The sequence below is a fragment of the Pleurodeles waltl genome, chromosome 12 (genome assembly GCF_031143425.1).
Source record: "Pleurodeles waltl isolate 20211129_DDA chromosome 12, aPleWal1.hap1.20221129, whole genome shotgun sequence".
Taxonomy (NCBI): Eukaryota; Metazoa; Chordata; class Amphibia; order Caudata; family Salamandridae; genus Pleurodeles; species Pleurodeles waltl.
The window spans coordinates 535,965,487-535,982,850 of NC_090451.1; the positions used below are offsets into that span (position 1 = coordinate 535,965,487).

General features: G+C 46.2%; 1 protein-coding gene across 2 annotated transcripts in view; it reads right to left on the reverse strand.

The window, feature by feature from the left end:
* The window catches only part of PDPR (pyruvate dehydrogenase phosphatase regulatory subunit), a 685,893-nt gene that overhangs the window by 206,930 nt on the left and 461,599 nt on the right, over positions 1-17,364 (reverse strand). For both annotated transcript variants that reach the window (XM_069217552.1, XM_069217553.1), the window contains exons 11-12: positions 895-1,050; positions 660-793 (exon numbers count right to left, since the gene is read on the reverse strand). In XM_069217552.1, coding sequence (XP_069073653.1) covers positions 660-793; positions 895-1,050 — 290 coding nt within the window. The remainder of the gene's footprint in view (positions 1-659; positions 794-894; positions 1,051-17,364) is intronic.

The window sequence follows — 17,364 nt, forward strand, 5'->3', positions numbered from 1 at the left end:
GCTCTCTCCCTCCTGTACTGTTTTTCACCTTACATTCTTGACAGTCTGACTCTCTATGTTGCCCGCTCTCCACTCATTCGCCTTATTCAACAGAATTCCCTGGTAAGCGGAGGAACTCAATGCAAAAGGAGACGTTTATCCACAATCGACTTTCCAAGCTGCTTTTAAGCTTGAAGGAGGAATATTAAGATTGAAGGAGGAATATTAAAGAGCTCTGAGAAGGTGGCAGCTACATTGTTATCTGTGGCTAACTTATTATTTCAATGATATCACAAGGTGGGATGACAGAGATGCACTCACCTTAGGTTGCTTTTGCAGTTATGTCCTGTGTATACCCAAAGAGTAATTAGCTGACAGGGGAAATATCAGCTGGTTGAATAACGGCTGCTCAGTCTTCTGCGAGTTGAAGGCAGTGTAAGAGCAAAAGCATGATGTGTTCCCAAGAAATCACCTGACAACATGCTCAAGTCAATAAATAACTAGATTTGCAATACGTTTGGGCCCATATAAAACTTAATGAGGCAGGGAGCTCAATGGCCATGCAATCTTCTCATCAGAAATCACGCGCATGAGCATTTTCTGAACTTTAGATAAATACTCAGGTACATGGTGGGAATAAGTGGTAAAAAAACAAAATAGGAACTGACTGGAAAACTTACACTAATTTCAAACTTGGTGAAGGATGACATGTCGATGACACATACAGCCTCCTTGCAACACTTCACCTCCGACCCTACAATGTCAAACCAGTCAGGCTTATAGAAGGTCTTGCTCTGGTCCAGAGCCAGGAGATCTAAAGGATGGACAGTAAAGAGATCAGCAAAATTAAGATGCAAGACAAGAAAAAACTGTTTTGACCTCAAATGGCTCAACAGAAATACCAGGAATGCTGACCTTTCCCAGGTGGAACAAAGAATTTAGCTCTCTCAAAGCCATGCTTCTCCATCCAACGAGCTCCTTGGGCATCCAGCCTGTCATAAAGTGGTGAGGTACGCAGCTGTCGTCCAGTCTGAAAGTCCCATCGGGGAACCTTAAGATCATATATAAGAGCTGGAAAAAAGGAGTCACCCATTTAAACCAGAGATTTACACATTTGGTTCTCATATTTGAAATCAGTTCTGTAATATGAACCATCAAAATTATACGGCTCTATTTTGCCGTAGTGGGTACAACTACAAGTTCACACACCAAGAAGGGAGGATTCTCCAAGGAGTAATCAGGATTTCCCCCATGCTCCATCCCTTGCATGACCTCCCGATACCGGGTTCTTCATCCTCCATGCACTAAGAAAGGCTACTGGCTTGTAAAACCAACTGCTATCGATACATGGGGCTAAAAGGTATCTATATGGGATCGCCAAAATTTGGAATTAAACATTTTTATTTTTGTTAAGGACGACTATCAAAATGGCCCGAAGGTCAATAATCTGGAGCATATAGCCTCAAAGTATGCATGCAGATCTGTCTCAACGCTGCTGGTGAACAAGCCTGACTGTACATACTGTTGCCTAAAAGACAATAAAAAGATGTTACAAACCCCCCCAAAAAAAAAAAAAAAAAAAAGTCTTAATGAACACAAGAGCTGATCGAAAAACAATCAGATATCAATTGCATTAATTCACATATCTTTTAAAAAACGCTAATTCTAAAAATCTAATTATTTATCACATGGAGTTATAAAAAAAAATCCTTCAGCAATCTTTGAAAATAACAAAAGCACTTTATTACTTCAGCTAAAATTTAGAAAACCGGTCCATTCAAGATATCTATCTATCTATCTCTCTCTCTATATATGCAATAAATCCTTATTGCTGTATCCTCTGCCGCAACACGGCATGCTGAGGCGGGGTGACAATCCCCTAAACTCCAAATAGCGGTCTCTCAATCCTGGGTGTTCTTTCTCCAGCACTCTAGAGCATAGAAAGCAGTTGGGATCAAGGAATAAGTAGGGTAGTATTTACTTTTAAAGGGCAATCTGTTGTACATAAAATACACGTTTGTTATATTTGGGGGTAAGTTCAATTTACATTACAAAAACGTTTAAAAAAGCGTGTGATATATGCAAAATTGATGAAAAATATTTTTGATTTAATTTTATAAATGTGTTTTGAATATTAAGTCAATCATATATAGAAGGAACCACTTTAACATAGCCGATACCACTGTGATTCCCCATGTGTATTCAGTGTATAGTCCGTTTTCTATGTTTCTGTAAAACATGCACTTTGGCTATAAATATTGGAGTCATCTGTGGGTTAGTTTACCTCTGAACAAGGAAATTTAGTTTCCGAAACCCATTGGGTTTGTTGTTGCCGGATTGAATAAACTTCATTTTTGCAAGACACAAGTAGCCAGGGCTGCTTTCTATGGTCTGGAGTGCGTTGGAGAAAGTACACACAGACATACACACACACGTTATCTTAAAACGGTCTTTGTTCTACCAATTGGTCTCCTTTGATAAACCAAAAACAACATTGATGTAAAGCTGGCTGTTGCATTGGCTTGACTTGACAATCAGGTTGTGTGTAACGTAGCACACATTCCAGTATTGCCCTCCTCCCCCCATTGGTCTGCAGAAGTCAAAGAGTGAACTCAGACCAGACCTTGTTAAACATGTTTCAATTCTCAAAGTCTAAGACAAATGCATACACATGTGTAAACACTACCTGAAGTCTATATATATTAGGTGATAATTTGTAGGGCACTAGTTTCTTAAACCCTTGGACCTATTAAGCCAAAACTGGATACAATAAGCCACTCAGTAATAAACACAATCAAGCATAAGTTACATCTAGATATGGACAGAATACTACAGATTGGGCCTCCGGAACTGAGAAAATTAGCGGTGGCTTCTAATACTAGAAACCTCATGAATTTGACACACAACTCCTGATGCAGCCTCAAAAAAAGAGAAGACAAGACTACTGGTGATGTTTACGCTACATAGTGGGAACACTCAAATGTAAGCTTTTAATTTTACAAAAGAGTCGCATCTACTCTGAGAAAAGGATTAGACTATGGGTGAGAAAAGCAGATCTCTCTCAGTCTTACAGAGAATAAATATAAGAAAGCAGGTGCATCATTTACCAGGTATTAATTTCGAGGTGGGGAAATCGAGTACGTTTTGATCAGACCTAAAATGAGGAAGCCAATTCTCATGAACTTTGTTAAGTCTGGAATTTTAATGAGTCATGAGGGCAAATCTGCTTTTCCAGCTTTATTACTCCCCCCAAAAATGCAGGCAGGCAACACGAAGCAGGCAGAAATGTGGCTTATTCCAACTGACTCTCCCAGCTTCCACCATCTCCAAGAAAGCAAAACATTCCATTACACCACTGCCTTGATGAAATAAAGTTGTTCTGTGAATGCACAGACAACCAAGCCATAACACATATCCCCATTTAACAGGACGTGTATGAATTTGTAGAATAATTAACTAAAACATATATGGGAAGACCAAAAGAATGGAAAATGCAGACAGACTAAACACCACCATGCACAAGAATGCATACATTCAAAGGCCTCGTACAAAGGAGGCGTTACAGCTATTAAAGGTACAAAAACTGATAACAACAACAGTAACTAATGACACAGATATAATTACTTAAGTATAGAATCCTTCAAATGTGCTAGTCTCTTTTTGATCTGTACAACATGACCTCTCATATCTCCCAATTGATGCTGTGCTGGATGTTCATTGTCTACACCAGCTAGCTGTTCAGAACTTTGAAGGGCATCTTCGCTCTCACCTCTTTTTGTTTTGTACACTTCGCTACATGCGATATAGTCCACAAATCACCACTATTCAAAATAACCACATTTGTCTTGCGCTTGGCAATCCCGAACAGTCCCACATAATCTGATTACCCTTTGGGCACTCATCCGGGCTTCTCAACAGAAACATTTCACCCACACTCCAAACCCTCCTAGTACAAGGAATGTTTAGCATCATAATGTTCTTTGTATTTCTTCTGGTAAATCTCAACCCTTTCTGGATCCCTCACTTAAAATGATTTCTTGTATTCCAACGATAAAGGAATTAGCTTAGTTCCAGCAACTCTTCCTTTCAAACACTGGAAAAAAAGAAACATTAATGATAATGCTAGTAGTTGCGCAGTGGGCCTATAAGTTCTCATGCAAAAGAAATCCTCTTTAGGGGAACCTACTTCTCCATTTCTGTCTGCACACACACACATCTACATCAATATATTCATGCTTTCCACAAGGTCATATTTTTAGGGTGCAAAGAGTGCAGCGTGGTGGTGCTTATTTGACGCATCGCTAAGGAACTCCTCTATATCAAAGACACTAACTGGATCCCATTGTTTTCGATTCTGGTCTTTGGAATATCCCCCACATGCAAATATGTCTTTCATGAACTCCAGTACACATTTGGTAGTAAATGAGTTTACACAAAAGCTGTCACCCACTTCAATGTATAATTAACTAGCACTAACACAAACGTCTTCCCTGACAATAAGTCAAAAAGGTCCTGCAGCGTCCTCCCCAGCCTGGGTACCAGCCAAAGGATTCACCACACACGGAGCTATGTATTGCATGTCTTTATTCTTCTGCGTGCAACCGCAAACTCAACATTTCTAAATCTGCATTCTCTTTACTATGTTCTGACACTTAAGTCATCACTCTACGGAGTCTTTCAGGAGCCAAGAGGGTTCCATCATACACACTCACAAGACACTACAGGTGCTACAATATTAATGCCTAATTTTAGCCAAAGTCCCTCTGGTATTTCCAAAGGCTGACAGTGGAGATGTTCTGACAAGTTTGGATTTGTCCCTCTCTCACTGAAGTCTGTTTGCCTACCTAGGCCAGGCCACCAATACCTCTCCCTCAGTCTGGTTTTGGTAAGGTTCCTTCCCAAATGCCCTATATGGGCTAAATTCACCCAAGGCCCACAAGACACCATTCTGTCACCACAATACAATTTGCCCCCTGCACAACTAATTTCTTACACTCCGAAGGGGTTTTCCCCCTCTATCGACAATACTGCATGATTTGGCTATCCCACTACCATATAATCCATTACACTTTGTCAAAGCTTATCTCTTTCAGTTTCTGAAGCCCATTCTTCTTCCTTTAAATCTGATTCTCTGACTCACATTATATGATAATAGGATCCTCCAAAGACACCTTGGTCAAGCAATCAGCAGCAGTGTGCCTAATACCAAAAGAGGTATTCCACTTTGAAACTGAAGTCCATCACAATTTCTACTCATCTCCTGATCCTTGGGGTTGCCCTATCAGTTCCCTTACAATGAATATCTCAGTTAGAGGCTTGTGGTCTGTCCTCAGCGTGAAAATCAAACCCCTTAAGAAGAATTTAAAATGATGTACGGCCCACATACACACAAGACCATCTCACTCTATAACAGATCATTTCTCATCTGCCCCTCTGAGTGATCGTGAGGCAAAGGCTATCACCTGTTCTTCTCCAGCCACCACCTGTGTCAACACAGCACCCAGCTCCTTCAAACTGGCATCAGTGGTTAGGAGCGTTCCCTTGGTGGTGCCAAAATGTCCTAGGTTAAGCATCTTTTCAATCTCAGATTTCACTTCAGAGAAAGCCATCTTGCATTCCACTGCTTAAGCAAATTTACAATTTTTCAACAACTTCAGGGGCAACATCACACGTACAAAATTTCAGAATAAACATAGAGCAATACCCCACTAATCCTAAAAAGGATCTGACTTCATCTTTATCACAGGGAAGCAGTGCAGTGATGACAGTCTGCCAAATCTAGTTTTGGAACTTAATCCTTCGCCTAACACTGTGTGCAAGGTATGACAATGTTCTAAAGCTGAATCTGCATTTCTCTCTTTTCAGTGTAAGGCCCCTATCCTTCAACTTATCAAGAACTTGCCACAGCCCCACATCATGACTTAACTTATCCTTAGTGTGAACAAGGATATCACCCTGTAAGGATATAACATTATAAATGCCCTCCAATACCTTTTGTCAGCATTTGGAAGCACACAATTAGCCAAAGATCATCCTAATAAACCTAAAGACCCATAATTGTGTAATAAACAATGTAAGGGGTCTGAAATTTTCATGGAGTAATACTTGGTATGCTGCAGAAAGATCCAACACACTTGTCTCGTTCAACATGGAGAGTACTTTGTTTATATTTGGCCATGGCTGGCTAACTACCCATGTGCACTGATTTAGGTCCCTGAGATCAATACCCATTCTTATTTTGGTGCTCTTGTCCTTTGGTGCCAAAACCACTAGTGCCAACTTTTAAGAACCCTCAATTACTTCAACGGCTCCAACTGTAACAACCTATCTAGCTCTTCTTTTAGAGGTTCCAACATGAGGTTAGGTACTCTCCTCACTCTATGCACAACTGGTTAGGTATTTGTCTGTAAGATAATATCATGTTAACAGACCTAATATCTCCTCAAATACCTTTGGAAATTAGCGGAAAAAAATCTTCATCTTCACTTCACTAGTAACAGATCCTGATCACTAGAATTAGTATTAGGTGTAATGCTTAAATCGCTCTGGGGTCGCCATCATAAACGGTTATCGCCAAGTTTAGCCACATAAAGCTTACCTACCATTTCTCTCCCCTTGAAACTGATATCCATTATGGAGTAGGCAATTAGGTCCATCTTCACACAACCATGACCACCAGCGTTTATATCAGAAGAAATCAATTCTATATTCCCCATACAAACAATTTCCTCCCAACCTCTCACACCAATGACTCTGTAGGGGAGATACAGAGTCAGCTAAGACTGTTACCTCCTCCCCCACCCCCACCCCCACCCCCACCCCCACCCCCAAAATTAAACAAACTGGCATTGATAAGTGGTCCCCTGTCTACTACTTCATAAATCTGACCTACATTTTCAGAAGAAGCTACATGTAATACCACTTTTTGATTAATTTCTGGTGAATCCATCATTCTTTGAACCTTTGGATTCTTACACACACAATCCAAGTGACCCTTTCACCCACAGTTCCAGCACAACAGCTTAACATAACAACTTGGGCTTTTAAAGAAGCACCCATGACTGCCTCACATAGAACATTTAACTTTAGAATCTTTCAACACACGTTTCCATCGGGTTATCAATATTTATTTTCTGCACATTAGATTTAGTATAGTCACCACATCCTTGTTAATTCCGGAGCCAATCACTTTTCCAACTGCATATGCTGGACCAATTTGTATTTACCTGAAACTTGTATGGTTACAGGCATCTCCTAACCATCCCCTGCATCTCCTCTTTTGTTGTCTATGCTAAGCCTGTCCAGGCTCTCATAGATGTTGCACCATATATCCCTAGGTTGTGTTTACCTGAATGGCCAAAACGTTTGCCCCCAATTGCTCCTAAATATTAATAAAATAACCTTTTTCATTTCTCCCTTGTAAACTAGGGTCTCTAGATGCTGAGGGAAACCATAGAGGTTGTGACATGCCTTCTGCCACCATTACTTGACCATTAGCTAAAATAGTAAGTTAATACAATGCATTGAAATAATAAGGTAAAGCAGTAAGCAAACATAGTAAACATGACAGAGAAATTTGTAGCCAAGGTCTAAGGTTTTAATAATCCATTTTGGGTAGTTTTAGTAGTTTGAAAAAGTTCATACGATGGTGCAATTTAAAGTTTCACCATCTTCCTTAAGATTGTATTCCGTGCAATGCAGTATTCGATTTAATGTTTGCTACAAACCGGTAAAATGCCTGTATAACTGCTTAGGGTTGAAGATATAGTTGGTCATGATGGTGTGGCGGCGGTGGCAATCAGTCCCTCGCCAGCCCGGTGGTGAAGACCTCCATACTACGACCGCAGCGGTGAACCGACCCAAACATAACCACAACACCGCCAGTACCGTCCGACCGCCGCCGCTGACGGTTGCCATCCTCACGCCGGCGAAAGACATATACCCGCCCAGCATATTAAGAGTCAGCAGACCGCCATGATTTCTGGGGCGGACGGACCACCACGAAAAGCCTGGCAGAAACAACCAGTATATAAGGTGACACTCACTTCCAGGGACACAAAAACGAGTCCGCGGCTGACATGGAAGCAGAACTAGAAGCCTTCCCATATACAGGAACGACGACACCAAAGGCGAAGACGAAAACCTTGAGCACAGCTGTCTAGCACACAAAGGAGGGAAGGGGAGAGTTACACATCCACATACAACACACACACCCACCACGTTCTGCCACGCACATATACACACGTACACAAACACCCTTCCCAATACACACACACAGCCACAAGCACACACAAATCACTGACAGGCAAATCCACAACTCACACACCACTCCCAACACACATGGCACAAACAGTATACACAGGGATAAACAAGCATTTTCAATGCAATGGGTCTCGCATTTGTTCGAGTTAGAGCTATTAGCGTTGTAAAGCAAAAAAAAAACGCAGTGTGATCGCGCTATGTAAAATCCAGCGTGATCGCGCTGCGTTGAAAATAAACAGATAAATTAGTACGAACTCCAGGCTGAAAACATCGAGCCTCGTATGTTTTTGGTACTTTACTGGTGCTGTGTAGGTGGGCTAAACACCAGAAAAGGCATGACGTATGCATGCCTTTCACAAATAGAAGCAAGCAGATTTTAAAAGGCAAGCCCACAAACCAATGTAAGTGACTGACATGCCATGGGTGTGGTTTGAAGCCCAAAGAGAGATTACAGAATGGACGGAGCACTTTGTGCTCACCCATAAAAACGGCTCCAAGTATACAGAAATACCATAAGCACACAAAATTAAAGGCCGGAAAAATCACTGAAATCGACACTAACGTCATCAATTGGGCAGGTGTATTCGTTGGAAATGTTCCAATGAAAAACTATGTACAAGAATGGGCCATTGGCCAGTCCAAGTGCAATATGCAGACGTGGGCATTATGTCGGCCCAACTTGACTACGGACAGCCTCATGGTCTCCACTGGGCAAGGATGTCAATGGGGCAGGCAGGCACCTCAGGGGTCAGGAAGGCAGGGGTGGTGGTTTATGTTTGGAAGGGGGATCCTTGGTCTTTGGTTAGGGAGGGGGTGGGGGTTTGGCCTTAGCTTTAGATGGCGGGGAGTGGTCTTGGAGCGTCGAAGGGGGAGTGGCTACAGTCACTACCTTAGAGGGAGGCTTTTTTGGCTGGGGGAAGGACATGGGAAACACTAGGGGGGCCATGGGAGGGCTGGGAGCTGGAGGGACTGGGCTGGGGGAGGGGAACATGATGCTTAGGGACAACATGAGGTTGAGCTGGGGGAGGGAACGGGTCAAGGCGGGCAAGGAAAAGTTTTTTTTAGGAACATTGGGAGGACTGTGGGAACTGGTTTGGGAGTGGAAGTAGAGGGAGTGGTTGTAGGACGTGTAGGTGTCCTGGGCTTAGATGTAGGTGCATGTAAAGTGTGCATGTGTGAGGTGGATGACTGTTGAGTAGGTGAGATGGGGCGTTTGTGTGTCTTGGGAGGAGGGGGGAAGAGAGGCTGGGAGAAGGTAGGCAGGTTGTGCGAATGTATGTTGAGGTGGTGTCTGCAGGTAAGATGGGTGTGCTGCATGTGGGTGTGATGGTGGTCAGTGCGGATGTGATGCATGGGGTGCATGTCTGCGCATCTGCTGTGGTGGTGACTGTTGGCAAGGCTGAACTTGTGGCGGGATCTGGGAGTGAGGATGCAGTGCTGGGAGTGTGAGTAGTGATGTAACTGTGAGGGATGAGGTGGTGGGGAGACAGTGGAGGCAGTGGCTGTTGTTGTGTTTGCTGGTGTGTGTTGGGTGCGTGCATGCTTATGATGTGACCTGTGGCGCTTGTGTTTGTCTTTGTGTGTCTTGTCTGATGTCTTGGGTGCATGCAGGTCTGATGTGCTTGGGATGGGTCAGGGGAGAGGGCTCAGGGACTGGGCACAGGTAGCTGGAGGGGGGACGGATGAAGTTGGGACACTGGCTGCCATCAAAGAAGAGGCCAGAGACTGAAACAATCTCTGTAGGCCAGCCAATGCACCGTTAATGCCTTTCCAGGCATCCCACTGCTTTGCTACATCTGGGATGCCAGGCCCTGGATTGCATTCACAATGGTTGACTGCCCCACAGAGATGCATCTCAGGAGGTCAATAGCCTCCTCATTGAGGGTGGCAGGGCTGACTGGGGCAGGAGCAGGGGTGCCCGTGGCGAAGGAGATGCCCACTCTCTTAGGTGAGCGGGCACAGGCAACTCAGTGGTGAGCTACTGGGAGGGAGGTGCTGGTAACAGGGTTGGTGGACAATATATTTGTTGGAGTAGTCCGGTAGGGGTCCGCCACCACCTGGGAGCTTCCATCGGAGGAGGAATCCGAGTCAGATGAAGCAGTTCCTGTCGCCCCCTTGGTGCTCCCCTCACCCTCCAAACCACTGGTCCCCTTGGCGTCGGTGGGTCCTGTGGGCTGCAGCCACCCCACTTGCCAGTGCCCCTACTCCTTCGCCTGATGATGCTAATGCACACAGGGACAGAGGAAGACAAGGAGGGAGGGTGGGAGAGAAAGAACCCTTCAACACCAACACCTTACAACAATACACAAGCAATATTCAGTATGCTGTGCCAGACACCAGACCAAACGAATAGCTACTGACAACAAGAGACCTTGCAATTTGAATCCCCTACAACCCTCCATAGACAACACTACACTGATACAGCAGCAGACTGTGACTACTCAACAAACCACATGTGGAAGTTAACTGAGGGACATCTACATTTACCCTATGACAGTGTGTGAACAACCTGCATTTGCCTGGACATACCACATAGCTAGTTCAAATGGCAGTACATGGGAGTCACCAATCTTCACATTAGTCCCAGGATGTAGCCCTCTACATATGTAGCCATGTCTGAAACGGACAACTACCTATCAGACAGACCAATTAGCATTACAATGAGGACCTCAGCTACAAACCCTACCAGAGGTTACTTGGGCATCCACTAGCTATTAGCTAACCATACAATTACTATGCAACTTGATACCAACATGAAGAACACTGAGTACTCAACCCCTTGTAGCTGCTGCGCTGCGCTCAGGTGCCCATAAAACTCTGGGTAGGCCACCACCAGTGTGCTGGCAATTGGGGGGGGCAGGGTCTGACAGGCACCCCTCCCTCGTTGTGAGGACGTCCCACCAGCTGGGCCTCTGCGGTCTTCCGGGCCCAGTGTCTCGGGTCATCCCACCGTTTTCTGCAGTGGGTGCTCTGCCGGCTATGGACCCCCAGGGTCCGCACTTCCTTGGCGATGGCTGGCCACAAACCCTTCTTTTGAAGGGTGATGACCTTCATGGGAAACAGAGATATAAGGACACATTTATGTAGACTCCTCAACCAGTTATAGCAGTGGACTACAGACTGTATACATATGACAGTCATGCTACACATGACACGTATCTATGTGCACATTAAGGTTGCACGACACCAAGGCAGTTATTAGCGGGCTGCCTGGTGAGAAGGCCCCTGGTTTGGATGGACTAACCCCTTCCTTTTATAAGGAGTATGCTGATATTCTAGCTCCATGTCTGTTAGAGGTTTATGTTGAGGCCCTGGAGACAGGTTCTCTTCCTGCGTCCTTGAGGGAAGCTTTGATTGTTACGATTCTCAAGCCTGGCAAGGACCCGTACAGCTGTGACTCGTACCGTCCACTGTCTATGATCAACGTGGATAATAAAATACTTGCTAAGCTGTTGGCACTGCGGTTGCAACCCTTGATGGTGCGTTTGGTGCTCCAGGACCAGTCTGGTTTTGTGCCGGAGCGGTCGACGATGCACAATCTTTGCACCTTTTTCGCGGTGCTGAGTGGCCTGGCAACAGGTGACGAGGCTGCTGCTGTGTTTTTGGACGCGACAAAGGCGTTCAATTCTTTGGCCTGGCCATATCTGTTTGCGCTTTTGGGCAGGGTGGGCATGAGTGCCAGATTTGTTAAATTGATCCGCTTGTTGTATATGGGCCCGGTTGCGCGGTTGAGGTTGAATGGTTGTATTTCGGAGCCCTTCCTTGAGGCCCGGGGGACCCGTCCGGGATGCCCTTTGTCCTCGCTCCTATTTGCTATCGCCATGGAGCCGCTGGCGGCTTATCTGCGGCAGCATCACAATCATAGGGGTCTGCAGTTTCGGCAGCGACCGATTTTAATCTTGCTGTATGCGGATGATATCGCACTGTATGTGCGGGAGCCGGGTGTGAATATGGATGTACTGCTGACTGAGGTCGTTCGCTTTGGCGGCTTCTCCGGCATTACAATGAATTGGTCTAAGTCGGTGGTGCTTCCCCTCACTAGTGGTACGGCACGCTGCTCGTCGCGGTATCCATTTGTATGGGCGGAGGGTCCTGTTCGTTATTTGGGATTGTGGCTCAGCTGCGACGTAGAAACTCTGTGGCTTGCCAATTATGGCAGACTGATGGCCTGGCTGTAAGATAGACTGGAGGTGTGGCGCGTGCTGCCTCTTTCGCTTAGTGGGCGCATTGGCATCGCAAAAATTGTTGTTTTGCCAAAGTTTTGGTATCTCTTTGTTAACCTACCGCTGGTGCTTACTGTGGCTTTTCTTAAGAGGCTTCGATCCGCTTTGGTGCTATTAGTGTGGGCGGGAGCGCAGCCTAGGATTGCTTGGGAGAAGCTGACGCTGCCGTTTGAAATAGGGGGCCCTGCTGCCCCGGATCTGGAACTTTATTATTAATGCGCGCAGGCCCACTTTGCGTATTTCTGGATTCATCCTATACGGTATTTACCTCACGTTGAGCCTGAGAGTGATTTGGTCTGGCCGGATCGGCTGCCGAGAGTTCTTGGATGTCTGCCTCGGACTCGTGCGAGAGGGATAGATACTGTGGCGTGTACTTCCAGGGCTTGGGTGGCTCTGGGGCGTAGATCTGGGACGGGGCTGCTTTTTGCCCCTGCGATGCCGGTGCTGGACGTGGCGGATGAGCGGATGTCTCTTGATGCTCGACTGAATGAGTTCCTCGAGGCATCTGAGCTGTCATTGCTGGGGGCATGGTTTGTAAATGAAGGTTTGCTGGAGCCGGAGGAGGCGCTACGGATGGGAGCTGACAACCCGTTGCATAGGTTATATTTGTTGCGGGTTTACGCAATGCTTTGTGCGCAGTATCCTGGTCTTCCGGTTGTGCCTGAGACTTGTCGAGCACTGGAGTTGTTGTGGCGTGCGCGGTCTTCTCGAAGGCTTATTACTCGATTGTATGGGTGCATGCAGGAGCTGCGGAGGGAGGTGGTGGTGGCTGCTAAGACTAAATGGGAGCAGGCTGTGGGGGTGGAGCTGACCGAGGAAATGTGGCGGAGCTGTTGTGCGCATATGCGAGTGTTGTCGCCCAATTAAAGGCTGCGGCTCATCCACTTTAAATTCCTGCACCGGTTATATTACACCCCTCGTAGCTTGTGTGCTATGGGTTTGCGGGCTGATGCACGTTGCAAACGTTGCCATGCTCCGGACGCTGACTTCTTGCATCTAGGGTGGAATTGTGCTGAGGTGCGTGCCTTTTGGGAGGAAGTGATGCGTGACATTGCTGGAATGACGGGACTGGTTATACCTTTCTCTCCGGTGATGGCGTTGCTTGGCCTGCTGGATGGGGTGCCACAGGCATGTAGACGACTGGTGGGCATGCTGCTTCTTCTGGCAAAACAAAGGGTGGCGATGTGCTGGGGGAAGGGTAGGGTGCCGCGTAGAGCTGACTGGCTGCGAGATGCTGCGTTCTGTCAGGAACAGTTGTCAATTTTCTGGGAGCTGGCCCCTGCAAATTCTCGTCCTAGAGATATCTGGACGCCTTTCCGTGCTTTTTTGGACTCTCAGGATTAAATGGAGTGAGAGGATGGTTTTTTAGGTCGCGTCACATTATGACATTGTTCGGATTGGTTGGGATGCTCTGTGTGCCATGTATGTAACGTTTGATAGTGGACCCTTGCTGTACGTGCCTGCTCTGCCGCCTTTGTTTTTGTTGGTCAGTTTGTGTTAGTTATGTTTGTGCCCCAGTGAATACTCACAGGATTTATTCTTGTGGTGTGCTCCTTGTGATTGTGCTGCTGGATGGCTGGGAGGCTGCTGACTTCGGTCAAGCTTAATTAGCTGAGATGTTTGATCATTACATTTTGCCTCTAATCGTTTCATGCATTACATTTGGTACACTACTGTATTTCCCTTGTTTGTTGTATGACTCACGGGGCGGTTATGGTGTTGTATTGTAAATTTTGCATAAATAAATAAATTTAAAAAAAGGTTGCACGACACAACACTCTCAAAAGGACATACTGCATGCAACCATGTCTTAACTACTATACAGAAAGTGTGCTTACCTGCTTATCTGGAGCCCCATACAAATGTCCATACAGGGGTAAGACCCCATACACAAGCTTCCCAGGTTCTTCTGGAGTGAAGGCTGGGGCCCTATCCCCTGCAGAAAGTGTCATTGTGGCTTCCGGGTACAGGACACAGCAGCGCACGCAGTGGAGGTCTTGATAGCTGGACAGTCAGGAGTCAAGTGAAATGGCATCTAGAAAATGGCAGTCACGGCACAGTAGTGTCAACCGTCACCGGCGGTGATCTTCAATGGCCACTGTTCCCCATAGACACGTCTCCATTCATTGTACATTTGAGCTGTAGGCATGCAATATAATGAAAGGGGGTTGTATGTTATGTCCGTCAGTAAGTAGGAGCAACCAGAGAACAGATGGCAAATAGGTTGCCTGTGAGGTTGATATTTCAGCATAGATTGATAAAATGGGTGCTCAATATGTTCCACTTGTATTGTTTGCTATGTGTAGATACCGACCAATGCAGAGGCGGAGGAATGCACCAGTGTACTGGCCCTAGCTGATCTGGCTGTAATAGAAGGACGACATATACTGCTAACCTATTATCTGAATAATGTGACAATCAGAGCACTGTGTTCTCAATTGGAGCCATATCTCATGCCTGCTAATCGTCATCCAAATGCTATTCCTACTACTGTACCGGTGCTTTCAGTACTCCACGTTTTGGCCAAGTTCAGGTGACAGAGACCTTGGCAGCAGGTATGTCTCAACCGACGTTCAGTTTAGTGTTCAAGGATGTTATATCTGCCTTGCTCAACCACATTGCTAGCTACATCAAATTTCCACATGGCACAGATTTGGCCACAGTTAAGGCAGATTGTTATGCAATGGGACATATCACACATGCGATTGGGGTCATTGATGGTACCCATATAGCTGTGGTGCCTTCCTGGATATATGAGCAGGTATTCAGAAACAGAAAAGGCTATCATTCTATTAATATGCAGATGATGTGCCTCACTGATCAGTAAATCTCACAAGTGACTATCAAGTTCCCTAGATCTGTGCATGATGCCTACATTATGAGGAACAGCATTATCCCACACCTGATGGCACAACTACAGACACAGAGGGGCTAGCTCATTGGTGGGTATGAAGTTTGTATTGACTGTGTAACAGCATCTATCCTTTCCCTTCTCCTCTATATTATTGTACATATGTTATGTGTAATTCCACTATTCGCAGGTGACTCAGGCTACCCTAACCTATCCTGGCTGTCGACACCCATGAGGAATCCGAGGACCGAGGCTGATAATCACTACAATGAGGCACATGGAAGGACCAGAAGTGTGATAGAAAAGACATTTGCTCTTCTGAAAGCAAGATTTAGGTGTCTGCACGTCTGGTGGATCTCTGGTCTACTCCCCTGATAAGGTCTCCCAGATAGTCGTGGCGTGCTGCATGCTGCACAATTTGCCCGTCAGAAGGCATGTGCCATTACTGGAAGAGGAGGGGGATTGCATAGTGATTGAATGAAAGCAGAACTACATCAGCTGTGTTCAAGTGTGTCTACTCTCATTACAAAAAGGAAGGGATAGTACAAAAAGGAAGGGATAGTGCAAAAGAGTGGGCTGATGGTGGACAAAGTCTTCAGTGTAGTGGCTCAAGCAGTTGGTAGCACAGGTCCAGTATCCATGGGGCCATAGGAAAAGGGAGCAATGGCAGTCCAAAGTCAACAAGGTGTGTCAGTGGCACACAAGGGAGACATGTTAGGAGAGGGTCACTTCCTGCCAGTGGTTTTGGTCTTGGCTACAGTCTCTGTAGGACGTCTGGCTCTGAGGGGACGTTTGCGGGGGAGTTCCTCAGCTAGAAAGGGGGGGGGGGAAGGGTGCTGGTGGCCTGGGAGTCCTCCGGCAGGGCCTTCAGTCCACTAGCTGCCACAGATGTAGAGGGCTAGCCATGTTTCTGGCTAGTGGAAGGGGCCTGCTGATGGGTGGAGGACACACACAGACTGGTGGCTATATCCCTAAGCCCCACTGCAAGGAGGCCATGGTGGCACTGTGGGCCTCTCTGCAGCCTCTGGTAAGCCTGCAAAGTGGTGAGTACCAGGCCCATCCTGTCCTGGGATTTTTGGTAGGCTCTCAGGACTGGTGATAGTGCCTCCTGGACAGTAAGATCCCTGGGTTGCCCCACCCCTTGGCCCACAGATGACATCCCACTGGCCCTCGCCCCCTGTGCATGTGTCCGCGGAACTGTGTGCTCACTCCCACTTGCACCAGGTCCTTCATCGTCCTGCCTGGTAGGTGTTGACTCCGGTCCCTGTACAGGTGGGCACACTGCTGACTGACGTGTCTTGGGTAAACATGTCTGGGGACATTGGGCGACTGGTGACCGGCGTCAGTAATTGGGGGGGGGGGGAGGTTTCTGGCGTGGCCTGGGGTTAGGCTTGTGGCGTGCGATTGACCAGAAGTGCCAGATGGGCCAGGGAGATCTTCCAGATCCAACCATCCAGAGTTGCTGTCATCACTGTGGCCTTCTTCTAGTGGAGGACTAGGTGTTTGTGGCACCAGCTGACATTAGCAGTGGTACCTGTGGACAGGAACAACAGACATTCACATCTCCCTCACATTTTCACATTGCCTAACCTAGGACATGGTTCTGGTTGCCCCCCAGGTATGGCATTGCCAGTAGGCAGTTTATTAATTGCTTTGTGGCAAATGGAGTTGAATTTATTTGTTTACATCTAATATGTGATGACACATCAGTATTTTTGCATTACTGACATTGCCATTTCTTGGTTTTCTCTTTGGTCCTGCTTATTCAGTGGTATATGTCATCCTTTGCTATGTAGGTGTGCCTATGGGATGGCTGTGGGCATTTTTAGGTCAGTGAAGGGTGATGCATTGTGGGTTTGTTAGTGCTTCATGCTGAACATGCTTTACAGATATTTGTGATAGCAGAAGTTGGGAAGGTGTTAGTTAAATGGTGTGGACATGCAGGGGAAATGGGTATGGGTGGTTAGAGGGGTGGGTCTCAGTGTTGGTTTGGGTGGGTTGGGGAGTGATAGGGTGACAGGAACACACGCAATACAGGTGTACATAGTG